Here is a 14,752-nt window from a genome sequence, read left to right on the forward strand (position 1 = left end):
CAGGACTGCCTTCGCTGCGTCCCAAAGCGTTTGGATTGTTGTATTTTCATTTTCGTTTGTTTCCATATATTTTTTAATTTCTTCTCTAATTGCCTGGTTGACCCACTCATTCGTTAGTAGGGTGTTCTTTAACCTCCATGCTTTTGGAGGTTTTCCAGACTTTTTTCTGTGGTTGATTTCAAGCTTCATGGCATTGTGGTCTGAAAGTAAGCATGGTATAATTTCAATTCTTGTAAACTTATGAAGGGCTGTTTTGTGACCCAGTATATGATCTATCTTGGAGAATGTTCCATGTGCACTCGAGAAGAAAGTATATTCTGTTGCTTTGGGATGCAGAGTTCTAAATATATCTGTCAAGTCCATCTGATCCAATGTGTCATTCAGGGCCCTTGTTTCTTTATTGACCGTGTGTCTAGATGATCTATCCATTTCTGTAAGTGGGGTGTTAAAGTCCCCTGCAATTACCACATTCTTATCAATAAGGTTGCTTATGTTTATGAGTAATTGTTTTATATATTTGGGGGCTCTGGTGTTCGGCGCATAGACATTGATAATTGTTAGCTCTTCCTGATGGATAGACCCTGTAACTATTATATAATGTCCTTCTTCATCTCTTGTTACAGCCTTTAATTTAAAGTCTAGTTTGTCTGATATAAGTATGGCTACTCCAGCTTTCTTTTGGCTTCCAGTCGCATGATAAATAGTTCTCCATCCCCTCACTCTCAATCTAAAGGTGTCCTCAGGTCTAAAATGAGTCTCTTGTAGACAGCAAATAGATGGGTCTTGTTTTTTTATCCATTCTAATACCCTATGTCTTTTGGTTGGCGCATTTAATCCATTTACATTCAGTGTTATTATAGAAAGATATGGGTTTAGAGTCATTGTGATGTCTGTATGTTTTATGCTTGTAGTGATGTCTCTGGGACTTTGTCTCACAGGGTCCCCCTTAGGATCTCTTGTAGGGCTGGTTTAGTGGTGACAAATTCCTTCAGTTTTTGTTTGTTCGGGAAGACCTTTATCTCTCCTTCTATTCTAAATGACAGACTTGCTGGATAAAGGATTCTTGGCTGCATATTTTTTCTGTCTAGCACCCTGAAAATCTCGTGCCAATTCTTTCTGGCCTGCCAAGTTTCAAAAGAGAGGTCAGTCACGAGTCTTATAGGTCTCCCTTTATATGTGAGGGCACGTTTACCCCTTGCTGCTTTCAGAATTTTCTCTTTATCCTTGTATTTTGCCAGTTTCACTATGATATGTTGTGCAGAAGATCGATTCAAGTTACGTCTGAAGGGAGTTCTCTGTGCCTCTTGGATTTCAATGCCTTTTTCCTTCCCCAGTTCAGGGAAGTTCTCAGCTATGATTTCTTCAAGTACCCCTTCAGCACCTTTCCCTCTCTCTTCCTCCTCTGGGATACCAATTATGCGTATATTATTTCTCTTTAGTGCATCACTTAGTTCTCTAATTTTCCCCTCATACTCCTGGATTTTTTTATCTCTCTTTTTCTCAGCTTCCTCTTTTTCCATAACTTTATCTTCTAGTTCACCTATTCTCTCCTCTGCCTCTTCCATCCGAGCTGTGGTGGTTTCCATTTTGTTATGCATTTCGTTTAAAGCGTTTTTCAGCTCCTCGTGACTGTTCCTTAGTCCCTTGATCTCTGTAGCAAGAGATTCTCTGCTGTCCTGTATACTGTTTTCAAGCCCAGTGATTAATTTTATGACTATTATTCTAAATTCACTTTCTGTTATATTATTTAAGTCCTTTTTGATCAGCTCATTAGCTGTTGTTATTTCCTGGAGATTCTTCTGAGGGGAATTCTTCCGCTTGGTCATTTTGGATAGTCCCTGGCGTGGTGAGGACCTGCAGGGCACTTCCCCTGTGCTGTGGTGTATAACTGGAGTTGGTGGGCGGGGCCGCAGTCCGACCTGATGTCTGCCCCCAGCCCACCGCTGGGGCCACAGTCAGACTGGTGTGTGCCTTCTCTTCCCCTCTCCTAGGGGCGGGATTCACTGTGGGGTGGTGTGGCTCGTCTGGGCTACTTGCACCCTGCCAGGCTTGTGATGCTGGGGATCTGGCGTATTAGCTGGGGTGGGTAGGCAAGGTGCACGGGGGCAGGAGGGGCAGGCTTAGATCGCTTCTCCTTAGGTGATCCACTTCAGGAGGGGCCCTGTGGCAGCGGGAAGGAGTCAGATCCGCTGCCTGAGGTTTGGCTCCGCAGAAGCGCAGAGTTGGGTGTTTGCGCGGAGAGAGCAAGTTCCCTGGTAGGAACTGGTTCTCTTTGGGATTTTGGCTGGGGGATGGGCGGGGGAGATGGCGCTGGCGAGCGCCTTTGTTCCCCACCAAACTGAGCTCTGTTGTCAGGGGGCTCAGCAGCTCTCCCTCCCTTTGTCCTCCAGCCTTCCCGCTTTCCGAGCAGAGCTGTTCACTTATGACCTCCCAGACGCTAAGTCGCGCTTGTTGTGGGAACACAGTCCGCCCGGCCCCTCCGCTTTTGCCAGCCAGACTCGGGGGCTCTGCTTGGCCGGCGAGCCGCCCCTCCGCCCCGGCTCCCTCCCGCCAGTCCGTGGAGCGCGCACCGCCTCGCCGCCCTTCCTACCCTCTTCCGCGGGCCTCTCGTCTGCGTTTGGCTCCGGCGACTCCGTTCTGCTAATCCTCTGTTGTTTTCTGGGTTATTTAGGCAGGTGTAGATGGAATCTAAGTGATCAGCAGGATGTGCGGTGAGCCCAGCGTCCTCCTAAGCCACCATCTTGCCGGAAGTCCGAGAATAAGATTTAAAAAGGCAGAGAGAATGCAAAAGAGACTTCTAAGCTGAGCAAATAACCTGATGAAGTATTAGATTATCTCACTAGTATAGACTGTGTACTGGGTAGCTGTACAAAATAAGTGAGTAAATAGTGTAGGGCAAGGTTAAGGAAAGTGTGTGTGGCTTTTGTGGTTTTAAGGAACGGTTATTTTTTGTAGGGCTTATTGTGAGGATATGTGCATGAGAGCCTGAAAAAGGTGGACTATTTAAGAACTTTAAAGGAACAGTGGATATAATGGGGCTTAAGGACTCAGCTGCATGGTTTTCAGTATTTAAATGTGATTTAGGTTTTCTCTGCATGTATACCTTTCTCTTGTTTCTTTATCGAACGGTTTCGTTACTCTGCCGAACAGAGTGGGGCTTACTTTGTCTTACGTGTTTTTCTATCTCAAAGCTTGTGTTCTTAGGGTGATTTAGCTGTTCTTTGCCAGTCTACTTCTCTCATTTCTGTATCACATGGTTTCCTTTGTCTGTATTAAAGAGTAGAATCCATTCTGTAAATCTTTTTTCTACCTCCAAGCTTTTGCTTACTCATGTTTCTGTTCCCTCATACCTTCCTCTTGCATATATCTGTTATTATAGTCTTATAATTTTACTTACTTGATTCGTTCAAGAAACATGTTTTATATGCCTCCTGGGTACCAGGCTATGTCCTAGGCACTGGAGATACATTAGTGAACAAAACAGACAAAAGCCCCTGCCCTCATGGGCAAATATTCCCCAAATATTTGTGGGGCTGGAGTACAAGAATATAAATGGAAGCCCATACCTGGCCCACCTCCAGAGCCCCTTTCAATCTTTGTTCTGTTCTGTACTCTTAGGGACATTCCTTCAAGAGGTGTACGCACTCTCCTCCCCATCACCCTTGCCATAAACAGTCTGCCCTTGAACCTAGAGAAAGAGGCCAACACCAGCCCAGTATCTAAGATAGTTTGAGCAGGGAATTCTGGGGTCCCAGGTACTTGGAATAGGATCAAAAAGGGAGTCATAGTCTCCAAGTGGGCCCTATAGACTCCTCACCCTGTGGGGTTGGGGAGGCCACAGGAAGGCCAGAGCCAAACTAGGGGTTTGGCCACCAGTTGCCAAATTAAGGGTTTTGTTCACAGAGCTTACATTTTAGTTGGAAGAGGCAAACAACAAAACAAGTGAATTATGTGGAACATTAGAAGTTTATTAGTGCTCTGGAGTGAAATAAAGCTAGGGAGGGGAATAAGGAGAGTGTGTTCCTTTGTGTGTGTTTTGATTTTAAATAGGATGACCAGTAGAGATCTCTTTGAGAAGGTGACATTAAGCAAAGACTTTATTTAAGAGAGAGAGCAGCATTTTTCATTAGAATGAAAATGGGATGTTTGTATTAGACTGAACTAAAGTTGAATTCGTTGGGCTGAAGTAATGAGGTTGGGATTTATTGCATACCTACTAAGTGTCAAGTGTTATATTAGACATTTTATATCTTTCATCCCAGTTAATCCTTGTTCAATTCTAGAAGACATTTTCTAGACCTTACAGTAAGTAACAGAGTAAGGGTTTGTAGTCAGGTATAAGACTTCAAAGACTTTTTCCAAAGAGTAGATAAAGGCATAGTAATTATAATCAAGAGCCATAAAAAAGTAATGCTACTACTTAGGTCAAAAATATCTTTCTGCTATTTAATGAAATAAATTGAATTTCACTGATGAAGCAATGAATTATTTGATGTATTTTACATTCATATGCCATTAACGATAACAAAAGTGGTCTTTTTGAAAAGGCAGTAATGTAAGAATGAAAAGATAAATTTTTCAGTTTATTTAGTTTAGATAATTTTTCAGTTTCAGGATATTTATTTTCAGTTGCATATTTAATGAGTATGTTGAGAATAAATTCCTCTTTCAAACTTGTTGATTTATTTATCAACATAATGGGGCTTAGCGCTTTCATTATCTTAATACACCTAACTCAGAGAGTGACTGCAACTTTACAGTATTTTGACTCATTTGTCTTAATTTAGCTAGAGTCAGGCTTTCCTATGTGAAGTACTATTTTCCTCAAACTGGGAACTTACTAATAATTCCAATTTAAAAAGAGCTTGTGGCAAAAGGACTTTTCCAATTCTTGGCAAGTTTGAAGTTCATTGCAATTTTACTGTGGATAGAAATCTTTCCAAAGGGGGGAAATCACTGTACAAAGGAAAATGTTCAATCCTTTTCTCTCATGTGACTTGAACATAAAATGATTTTAACAGCCATGTATGAATCTGGACATTATTCTTAGTTGTTTAGTATTTCAAAAGCAGTTTCAAGAGGGAATTGTTTTGCTTGTTTGTGATTCCAAATCAAATACACAGAGAGATTTGGAAGATTTGCAACAGGAAGTAATCTCAATTCTATGTAGCCACTAATCTTGTGCAGAAAAATTCAACTTTTATGAACAAAAGCAATCTCTTTTAAGTTACAAATACAAGCCAATGCAGCTTGTATTGTTTTGATAACTGAAATGAAGATGTTGATTGTAAGTTCAGTTTTTGAGTTGAATTCCTAGAATAATTTTAGAGTTGTCCTGGTCGTGAGAACTCTAATTTAACAGATTTCTTACTGTATAGGAAACTGTCTTCATATATGTTACTACGTTAATTAATTGCATGGCATCTACATGGATCTCTAGAGCTTATATGGTCCTTTCCTATTTTTAACTTTACTTAATTCTGACAGTTCTGTAAGGTTAATATTATTCCCATTTATGTGTGGATAAGTGAGAGATTCAGAGGTTTACCTGAAATATCCAGTTTATAAGTGATAGGGCCAGTTTTAGAAGGCACGTCTTTTAACTGCAAATCTGGAGCCTTTCCAATCACATCACTGTCTTTTTGTGCTGGTTTTGCTTTTTTTTTTTTTTAGCTGGACATCACATTGTTGGCTCCAGTCAAGTTCACGATCAATGAAAATCTCTAGGTCTTTTTCATATATTGCATTTAAGTCAGGTTTTCGTCATCCTCATCTGTAACTGATATTTTGAACTTAAATACAGGACTTTGTTTATCCTCATTCATTTTCATCTTATTATTTTCTACTTATGGTTCTAGTGTTCTGACATCTTTTCAATCTTGAGTCTGATATCCAATTTATTTATTATTTCTTCCAGCTGTGTGTCAACAGCAGGTTTTATAAGTAGAATACCTTTGTGATTATAGAAGCCATCTAAGTAATCCCTTTAGTATTCTGTGTGCCTGTTTATTACATAGTTGGAACTTAATAAGTCATAATTGATTTTAAAAAAAGAGATTTTTGTACAGGGTGGGGAAAGAAAACCCACGTGTAATCTTTTACAGAAAGAAAAAAAATACCTTCATTGTAACTACTCAGTTATTTCTTTTGGACATAAGTATTCCAAGATTACTGTAGAACAGTTGTGGTTCTCATGTTTTGATATTTTTATAAATAATATTTTTTATGGTGAATAAAGTGGTTAACTATTTCCTTTCACATCTGAATCTATTCTCAGTATTTTAGGAATCCATTTCTTTTTAATTCTGGCTTCTGTAATTATCCTACTGTCACTAAGCCTCAAGAATTTCTCTATAGGGGGCCTAAAGAAAGGAAATGTAGTTGTGACAAGGGCTATGACACTTATTCTGTAACTGTATTTACATAACAAGGAAAGGTTTTTACTTAGTTGTATGTCAACAATAAAAATGACACTGCTTTCTGGGGCCCCTGGGTGGCTCAGTTGGTTAAGCGTCCAACTTTGGCTCAGGTCATGATCTTGCAGTTTGTGAGTTTGAGCCCTGTGTTGGGCTCTGTGCTGACAGCTCGGAGCCTGGAGCCTGCTTCAGATTCTGTGTCTCCCTCTCTCTCTTCCCCTCTCCTGCTCAAGCTCTGTCTCTGTCTCTCAAAAATAAATAAATATTTTAAAAAATGACATTGCTTTCTAAAGAAATGTTTATTTTTGCTAAATGTGAGACTGAGAAAACATCAGTTGTCTATAGTAAATAATTATTGTATATTTTTTCAGAGTGTGGGACGCTAAAGTGGTCTAAGCCACCCACAGGGGCTATCACTATCTGGGTACCATGGAAATGATCCTAGCCAGCCACTTAGCATTCATTTGCCTTCATGGTCTTGCTGTACTCTTTACAACTCATTATGGGCAATTAGTTTATAATTCTTTATAAGCAATAACTCTGGTGAAATGAAAGAAATGTATAAAGAGATAATGTCAATTGTTAGTACTGGTTTTGCAGATAGAAATAAAAGTTTTTGATAATGTTACTAGAGTAATGATGTGGTGCATATAAACTTTACGAAGTTCATTTTATTAACAAAATGTATTTTAATGGCTTTATCATTTGCTTTAATTCTATATGTATAGAATTAATAAAGTCCAGAAAGGGCTAGTTATATTTTAGTGGATCTCATGATGGAAAATGTATAATAGTAGTTGTATTCATGTGGATTCAGGATATTGGATTATAGTTCCATCATCCATAATCAAGAGCCACTTTCTTACACTATTTCAAATAGTGTTTGATCTTTTACATTTTCACATTTCTTTTTCAATTTTGTGAATTTTTATGCTTAAAATGGAAGATATCAAACTCCAGTTGTTTAATTTTTTAAACAAATTAAACATAATTTTTAGTGGTATGGGAACTGGAGCTCTCATAGACACCATTAGAAGGACATAAACATGTCACTCTGGGAACATGTGGGGAATAAGCTTAGAAATTCCCTGGGCTTACACCAATTACAAAGCCTTAGGTTGCTCTCACCCAAGCTTGGGTAAACTGAATAAGAACCCTAGAATAGAGTAGGGAGGGGCAAAGGACCCCAGATTAAAGTTGGGAGGGGCCAAGGCCCCCAGAATAGAGAGGGAGGGGCAAAGGCCCCAGAATAGAGAGGGGGGCAAAGGCCCCCAATATAAAGGTATATGAGGTAATCAAGATTAGGCATTCAGGGCGAAAACATCCCTCAACTTAGTAGTATAGCAAAGAGCTGCTTTCACAGGAAGGAAGGACCAAATTAGGTAAATAGGTAAATAGGTATATATACAGATTCCAGGGCTGAAGCTACCCAGAGCAGAGCTGATTAGCAAAAGAAAAGGTGTCTTGTTAACCCTGAAGTTATTTGCCCCATCTGCCTTATCTCTTAGGCTAGCTAAGATAAACAGACATGATGCCTCCTGTCCTGCCGTTAACAGCCATCTAACCATCTAACCATCTGCCCATCTACCAGGCGCCAGGATTTTGTTTTATATTGACCCAAACCCCAAATACCATATATCTTCAAAACCCCCTTTTCTCTCATGCCCGTGAGTTAGTGTTCACAGATTCATTGTCTCTTTGTGCATGCCCATCACATTTGTAAGCCATCTGATTTTAATAAATACGGAGCAAGGACCCTTATTTGGGGCTCTTGTCTTTTCCCGGACATTAGCCATCTCTCGCTTTTAATCCTGCGTCCCGCTTTCTTGCTGGCCAAGAAAGAACTTTAGACTTAGAGTCTACGACAGGAACACTTGCTTTTATGAAGCAACTGGATTAATCTAATTCCTTTTAAATCATAGTCTGTATTTCACTGCCATTATCTTTGCAAACATCTAACTGAGTTAATGCAGTGATCTCTCTGAATGTATAATACTTAATTGCTGAATATGAAATAAAAAGTTGTGCTGTTTTAGACTATGAACTGTATCAATCAATATTTTGTAAGTAATGTTCCACATAATGTAGTTTTTGAAGTATTAAATTTTTGAATTGTTGAAGTCCTCTTTAATATTTACTCATCTGAAATTTCTTAAAATTTTTTTTTAACGTTTATTTTTGAGAAAGAGAGAGAGAGAGAGCGCACAAGGAAGGGAGGGACAGAAAAAAAGTGAGACATAGAATCTGAAGCAGGCTCCAGGCTCTGAGCTGTCAAAACAGAGCCTGATGTGGGGCTCGAACCCACAAACCGTGAGATCATGACCTGTGCTAAAGTTGGCCGCTTAACTGACTGAGCCACCCAAGTGCCCCTCATTTATCTTAAATTTAAACATCTTTTTCTGAAAGGGATTTGACATCTCAATTTGGAGATATCTGCAAGTTATAACTAAATGTCATTATATATCAACTGGAATTACTGAAATTTGCATTGTCCATATAGATTACTTTGTTCTGAAATTAATTTCTTTCCCTAAATCAGCCACTGGTTTTATGTTTGCAGAGTACATTTCCAAAACTACTTCCTTGACGTCCTTTTTAGTGGTTGAGAATTAAATTTCGCTTTCTGATTTTCTCCTACTTATGATCTTTGAAGATAAATGTGAGCGTTTATTTTGAATATTGGACCATTAAATCTCTTGGTCACATCTTCCTAGAATGATATATTTGAATCATCTTTCTTATTTTCCTAAATATTTAAGTATTCACATATTCTGGAGTCTCAAATTGATTTTTCTAAACTGTTACAAAAATTTTTTAAATGTGCATAAAGGTGGTATTACTGAAAAGAACAAAAATGCCAGTTGTAGCAAAGAATGAGTTTGTAGATTATGAAACATCAAGCGTTAAAAGTTCCCAATGAATAATGGAATTTTTAAGGGCAACTAAAAAAATATTTTAGCAAGAGAGTGAGCAGGGGAGAGGGGCAGAGGGAGAGAGTGAATCTTAAGCAGTCTCCGCACTCAACACGGAGCCTGACATGGGGCTCGAACTCACAACTCTGGGATCATGACCTGATCCAAAATCAGGAGTAGGACACTCAACTGACTGAGCCACTCAGGTGCCCCAAGGGAAATTTTTATGATCTCTTGATTAATATAGAGTATATTTCTATTTAGATGAAAAAATAAATCAAAATAAATTGTATACTTTCTTCTTTCTGTTACTAGATGAAGCAAACCTTAATTAGATCCCAGTTTGCTTGTACTTATAAAGAGGACTGCATAATAAGCAAGGATAAATGGAATGATGTTAATTCAGCATCAGAGCCTTTGTATGTACTTCACATGGAAAATGACCTTTCTGGTAATTGACCTTATTTGAGTAATTAAATAACAATTTAATTCTAGTGTATTAATTAGTTTTAACTTAAATAAAACTAGATTTTGTTTTGAAAAGTATGAAATGTGAAATGTAAAGGTTTATATTTTTAAGACCTGAGTTTATTTAAAAAGTTATATCTATGTACAAATCTAGGAGGAATAGGACACAGTTTGATTCAACTAAATGTATTTAAGAAATCACTTGTAGTATTTAAGGGTTAAGTGTCATGCGTTCAAACAAAGCAAATATTTGTTTGTATGGGTAAAAAGTGATATGGGGAAAATGAAAATTAATGTGATAGTAATATGGCTGTATTTGCTAATCATGTAATTTATGGTATTATGTGATTGCAAATCAAATTTTTGAATATTCTTTAGTGAATTTTAAACTTCATTGTAAAATTTTCATAGGTAATAATACTAAATATTATGTAATCTCTTTCCTCTTTTCAGCTTGCATAACAGAAGGTGTAAATTCATCTGTTAGAAGACCAACAGTTGGAACGAGTTCTGGAAATGTTCATCTGGACAGAAGTAAAAGTGAAAAAGTTGCAAGGAAATCAAGTAGTCAGACAGGAAATAAAAGCTCAAAGAGGAAACAGGTGGATTTAGATGATGAAAATAATCTTTGTGATAGTGGAAATGAACCATCTCAACATAAAAATTTTAAAATACCTAAGACATCAAACAATTTCCAGAATAAATTGTGTGGCAAAATAGCTAGAGTAGCAAAAAGCAACAACTGTACAGGCAAGGACAAATTGATTACTGGCCAGACAAAGTTAACTCAATATTTTAGACTATGAATTTGTTTTTTATTTGCTTTAGATTTCTGTATATATTAAACCATTCACCAAAGGCATCTACTTAATTTTTAAGAGATCAAGGTATAGGGGCGTGTGGGTGGCACAGTCGGTTAAGTGTCCGACTTCAGCTCCGGTCATGATCTCGTGGTCCATGGGTTCAAGCCCCACAACGGGCTCTGTGCTGACAGCTCAGAGCCTGGAGCCTGCTTCGGATTCTGTGTCTCCCTTTCTTTCTATCCTCCACCACTCATGCTCTGTCTCTGTCTCTCTCAAAAATAAATAAACATTAAAAAAAATTTAAAAAGAGATCAAGGTATAAGTTATGATTCTTTATTATATTGGTCTGAAGTGTATATAAGGTTAGTATGTTAAGCATTTAAAAAATACTCATAAATCATAATTATGCAGAATATTCACAAAGTTTAATGCACAGATAAAGCATATCATTTAAGTTACAGATTTATTTACTTTATTTTAAAACAGACATTTTAAATAATACAAGTCATAGTAACATTAAGGGCTTTTTCCTGGACAGACAATTAAATGATTTTGTTTTCTTCAGGAAAGATGTGGTCCAGCAGGTTTCAGACTTGCCAACAAGGTCGATAGACTCTTCCCAGCATGCACCTGAGCACTGAAGGAATAAAAAAGTTTAAATTGTCTAAAGGACTATTATTATCACACAAAATTTATTAGAAATAAGAGAATGGATCTTATACAGCTAATTCTGAGTAAGTCAGTATTACAATAACTCTTAAATTCTTTTTAATCCCACATCTGTGGCAGGGGGCACTTAATGTCAAGTGTAATTGAACCATGGTCTTACTTGATTTTGTTAAGATTGGATCCAGATCCACTTAACGTCAGAATTCTCTTTTATAGTATTAAGATGTAAGAATTGAATTTTAAAAAGACTACTCACTGTCAAAATCTCTCCTTCCTATAGGAAATTTAGCTGAGTTTTCTTCATCCCCAATTTCTCTCTTTTCTTGTGTTGATTCAGTATTCTGAACTCCATTCTCAGCTGGAAAAGCTACAGATCCTTTTAGTGCCAGATAAGGTTTTATAGCCAGATTCAGTGGCAGACCATGATTTAAGAAATTATGTTTGGAGCCTGTGTTCTGTAAAGAGAAGGTTGATTTGTGTTTTAGCTGTCTTATTGGGAATAGAACTATAATATAGTTGTATAGTATTCTCGCTGATCGTTTCAAAGATGGCTCTGTACTGTTTTGACTCTTTAAAAATACATTAGATACAGGTTTTTGGGAAAAACCGTTTGGATGAGAGGTGTTGTCCAGAATGGAAAAACCACCTGCTATGTATGAAATTTCATCAGTTGTCCTAAAGCATAATGTGACTGCTTGCATATATTTTTATAAAATTTTACTTTCAAAAGCATTGTAAACATCATTCAGATTTCCACTGAAAAAAGGATAAGTCCCATTGCCACTTACCTTTGAATTTTTGTTTTCCTCATCGTTCATGAAACTGCTCTCATCATTTTTATATTGTTCCAGAGAAGGAACGACGACTGATTTTTGAGGAGTATCATCCTTCTGAAAAGCTTTCCCCAGCCTGAATGTATTAAATACCATGTCATCTTCTAAATTTCTTATGGACTTGGATGCTGAAAGTAAAATGCCTTGAGAAAACAGAGAAAAAGTTAGTATTAATATGTAGGAAGAGAGACTCATTTTTGCCATTCTTAGTTTGATGTTTGCATAGAGTCGAAAGTATGTAAAGTGAAGGAAAATTTCTCAAGTCAACCTGCTTTGAAAGTGATTCCTACCTTTATATATTTTCCAGTTTGAATAGAAAGCACTTCAAAGACGTAGACTTTCATCATTCTAGAAATGACTCATCAGATAGAGGCTAACCTCTTGTATAGCTAATACCTACATTGTTTTGGTTTTAGTGGCATATTGTTTATTTTGAGTGTGTATTTTCTCAGAATCTGATTAATTCATCCTTGGTAGAATGCTTTCTGTTGAATAGATTACAGTCTCTTGAAAGTGGATTGTTATTAAGGAAGACCATGGGACACCAGGCTCTCCATACTCTTACTGTTTTCTTCTCTATATTTTCTGATTAGGCATGGTATTAAAGCTAAGTTATTTTATTTAAGGATGATAAAGGTTTTATTTACTTTTAATCCTTATTAAATTGAAGTAGTCTTCCAAAAGGATTTTCTTTCATAAATGCTCAGTTTAGTTTTTGGTAATTAAAGTATATATGCCTGTCAGTGTGAACAAAAAGTCATTCATGCCTTATCAAAAATCGGCTTGTCATTGTGTTTTATCTCTGCATTTACAAGAGGATATTAATTTTGAATTTAACAATGAATAAGAAGTCCATTAAAAGAGTATTTATGTGTTCTATAAATATTAATTTTGGGTGAATATGTTGTATAATGGTTAATTAAACATTTTGCAATTAAGTTCTCATTTTGACCCCTCCAAGTAGGAGAATACATTCTTGTATTTGTCTTTTGGTACATATGTGCAAAAATTTTCTAGGGTATATTCCTAGGTGTGGAATTAGTCATGGAATACACGTGTTCAGCTTTACTAATGCCAAAATGTTTACAGAATAGTGGTAGCCAATTACCTGCCCACCAGCAAGTGTTTGACAATTCCCATTGCTCCATGTCCTAACCAATACTTGGGTATCTTATTGTCCTTTTAATTTGTATTTCTCTAATTACCAAAGAAGTTGAATGTCTTTTCATATATTTATGAACCATTTGTCATTCCTCTTATGTAAAATGCCCCTTAAAAAAAATCTTTGTCCATTTTTCTTTGGGTTGTCTTTTTCATAGTGATTTATGGGAGTTCTTTATATCCTAGATGTTATTGTTAGTTACATGTGTTTTATATATTTTTTCTCATTTTGTGACTTGTCTTCTCAACCCTTTTATGGTTCTTTTGGTGCACCAAACTGCTAAATTTTATTGTTTAAAAATTTTTCCCTCATAATATGATTAGTACTTTCAACATGTTTTTATTTAGAAATCTTTCCCAACCCTGAGATTATTATCATATTTCTATACATTCTAAAGCTGAAATGTTTTGACATTGACATTTAGATTCTTAATTCATCTGAAATTTGATTTAGAATATGATTTAAAATATGATTTAGAATAGAGATAAATTTTACTTTTTCCAAATGTTTTTACATATTTCTTGAATAATTTGTCCTGTGTCTACTAATCTGCACTGCTGTCTCTGCAGTATATCAACTTTCTGTATACATGTGTGTCTCTTTCTGAACTCTTCTTTCACTGCCAAATCAACAATCTTAATTATTATAATTCTAAAATAATTTTTGATATCTGGTAGGTCAAGTTTCCTAGCTGCCTGCTCACCCACCAGTTTTTCTTCTACAGCAGTTCCTTGGCTATTGTCCATTTCTTTTTCATATAAATCTTAACATCATCTTTTCAAGTTCTGTGAGAAACTTTGGTGGGATTTTGAAGGGAATAGTATTAGTTCTGTGGATTAATTTTAGAGGGTAATTGACACTTTTAGGATAATTCATTTTCTTATCTGTGGACATGGTACTTTTCCATATTTATTTAGATCTTCTTTAATCTTTTAATAACATTTACTATTTTCTTCATAAATTTCTTACATGTTTTTGTCGAAAGGATTATAATTCTTTATAATTATACTTAAACTATTTTAGTTATTATAAATGGTATTTTTAAGAAATTTACCTTTTCTAATGTTATTGTTGGTTATAGACATGCAGTTGGCTTTTGTGTAGTGCTCTTATAAACAAAATACTTTCTAAATTCTTTTTAATTCCAAATAGTTTATAAATGTATTAATTCTTTGGGGTTCTCCATGAAGACAATTGATATAAAAAATAAAATAATGGCATTTTATTACCTCCTTCCAAGCCTTTCTATATTTGTATGTGTGTGTGTGTGTCTTTCTTCTGTGTGTCTGTCTGTGTAAGCATGCACACTAATACTGACCAAAACCTCCAGTAAATGTTGGGAATAGAGATAACAGACATCTTTGCAGTATGACTGATTTTAGAGAGAATGCTTTTAATGTTTTGCTGATGATTGTATCATTTTTCTCCTTCGATCTTTAGTAAATGAAATGAACAGATTTTTCTCATGTTAAATCAACCATGTGTACAT

General features: G+C 36.4%; 2 protein-coding genes across 5 annotated transcripts in view; one reads left to right on the top strand and one right to left on the bottom strand.

Moving 5' to 3' along the window:
• PARPBP (PARP1 binding protein) overlaps positions 1-10,770 on the top strand; it is a 72,248-nt gene extending 61,478 nt beyond the window's left edge. For 3 of the 4 annotated variants that reach the window (XM_047867174.1, XM_047867175.1, XM_047867177.1), the window contains 2 exons: positions 9,644-9,779; positions 10,250-10,770. In XM_047867174.1, coding sequence (XP_047723130.1) covers positions 9,644-9,779; positions 10,250-10,602 — 489 coding nt within the window. In that variant the 3' untranslated portion in view covers positions 10,603-10,770. The remainder of the gene's footprint in view (positions 1-9,643; positions 9,780-10,249) is intronic. The other variant, XM_047867176.1, reaches the window with a different exon arrangement.
• Positions 10,771-11,174: 404 nt separating this feature from the next.
• On the bottom strand, positions 11,175-12,305 carry PMCH (pro-melanin concentrating hormone). Its single transcript, XM_047868654.1, has 3 exons — positions 12,057-12,305; positions 11,525-11,723; positions 11,175-11,236 (listed from the first exon to the last, which is right to left on the bottom strand). The coding sequence occupies exons 1-3, from the start codon at positions 12,303-12,305 to the stop codon at positions 11,187-11,189; spliced, it is 498 nt and encodes a 165-aa protein (XP_047724610.1). The 3' UTR covers positions 11,175-11,186.
• Positions 12,306-14,752: the final 2,447 nt, after the last annotated feature.

Source organism: Prionailurus viverrinus, chromosome B4 (genome assembly GCF_022837055.1).
Source record: "Prionailurus viverrinus isolate Anna chromosome B4, UM_Priviv_1.0, whole genome shotgun sequence".
Classification (NCBI taxonomy): Eukaryota; Metazoa; Chordata; class Mammalia; order Carnivora; family Felidae; genus Prionailurus; species Prionailurus viverrinus.

Bases quoted from the DNA above. Each gene is read 5' to 3' on its own strand.
- PMCH (XM_047868654.1), bottom strand. From the start codon at position 12,305: ATGGCAAAAATGAGTCTCTCTTCCTACATATTAATACTAACTTTTTCT. The intron at 11,724-12,056 runs GTAAGTGGCAAT...TTCTCTTTACAG, and splicing joins AGGAAAACAAAAATTCAAAG to AACACAGGCTCCAAACATAA. The intron at 11,237-11,524 runs GTGAGTAGTCTT...TTATTCCTTCAG, and splicing joins AGGAAGGAGAGATTTTGACA to TGCTCAGGTGCATGCTGGGA.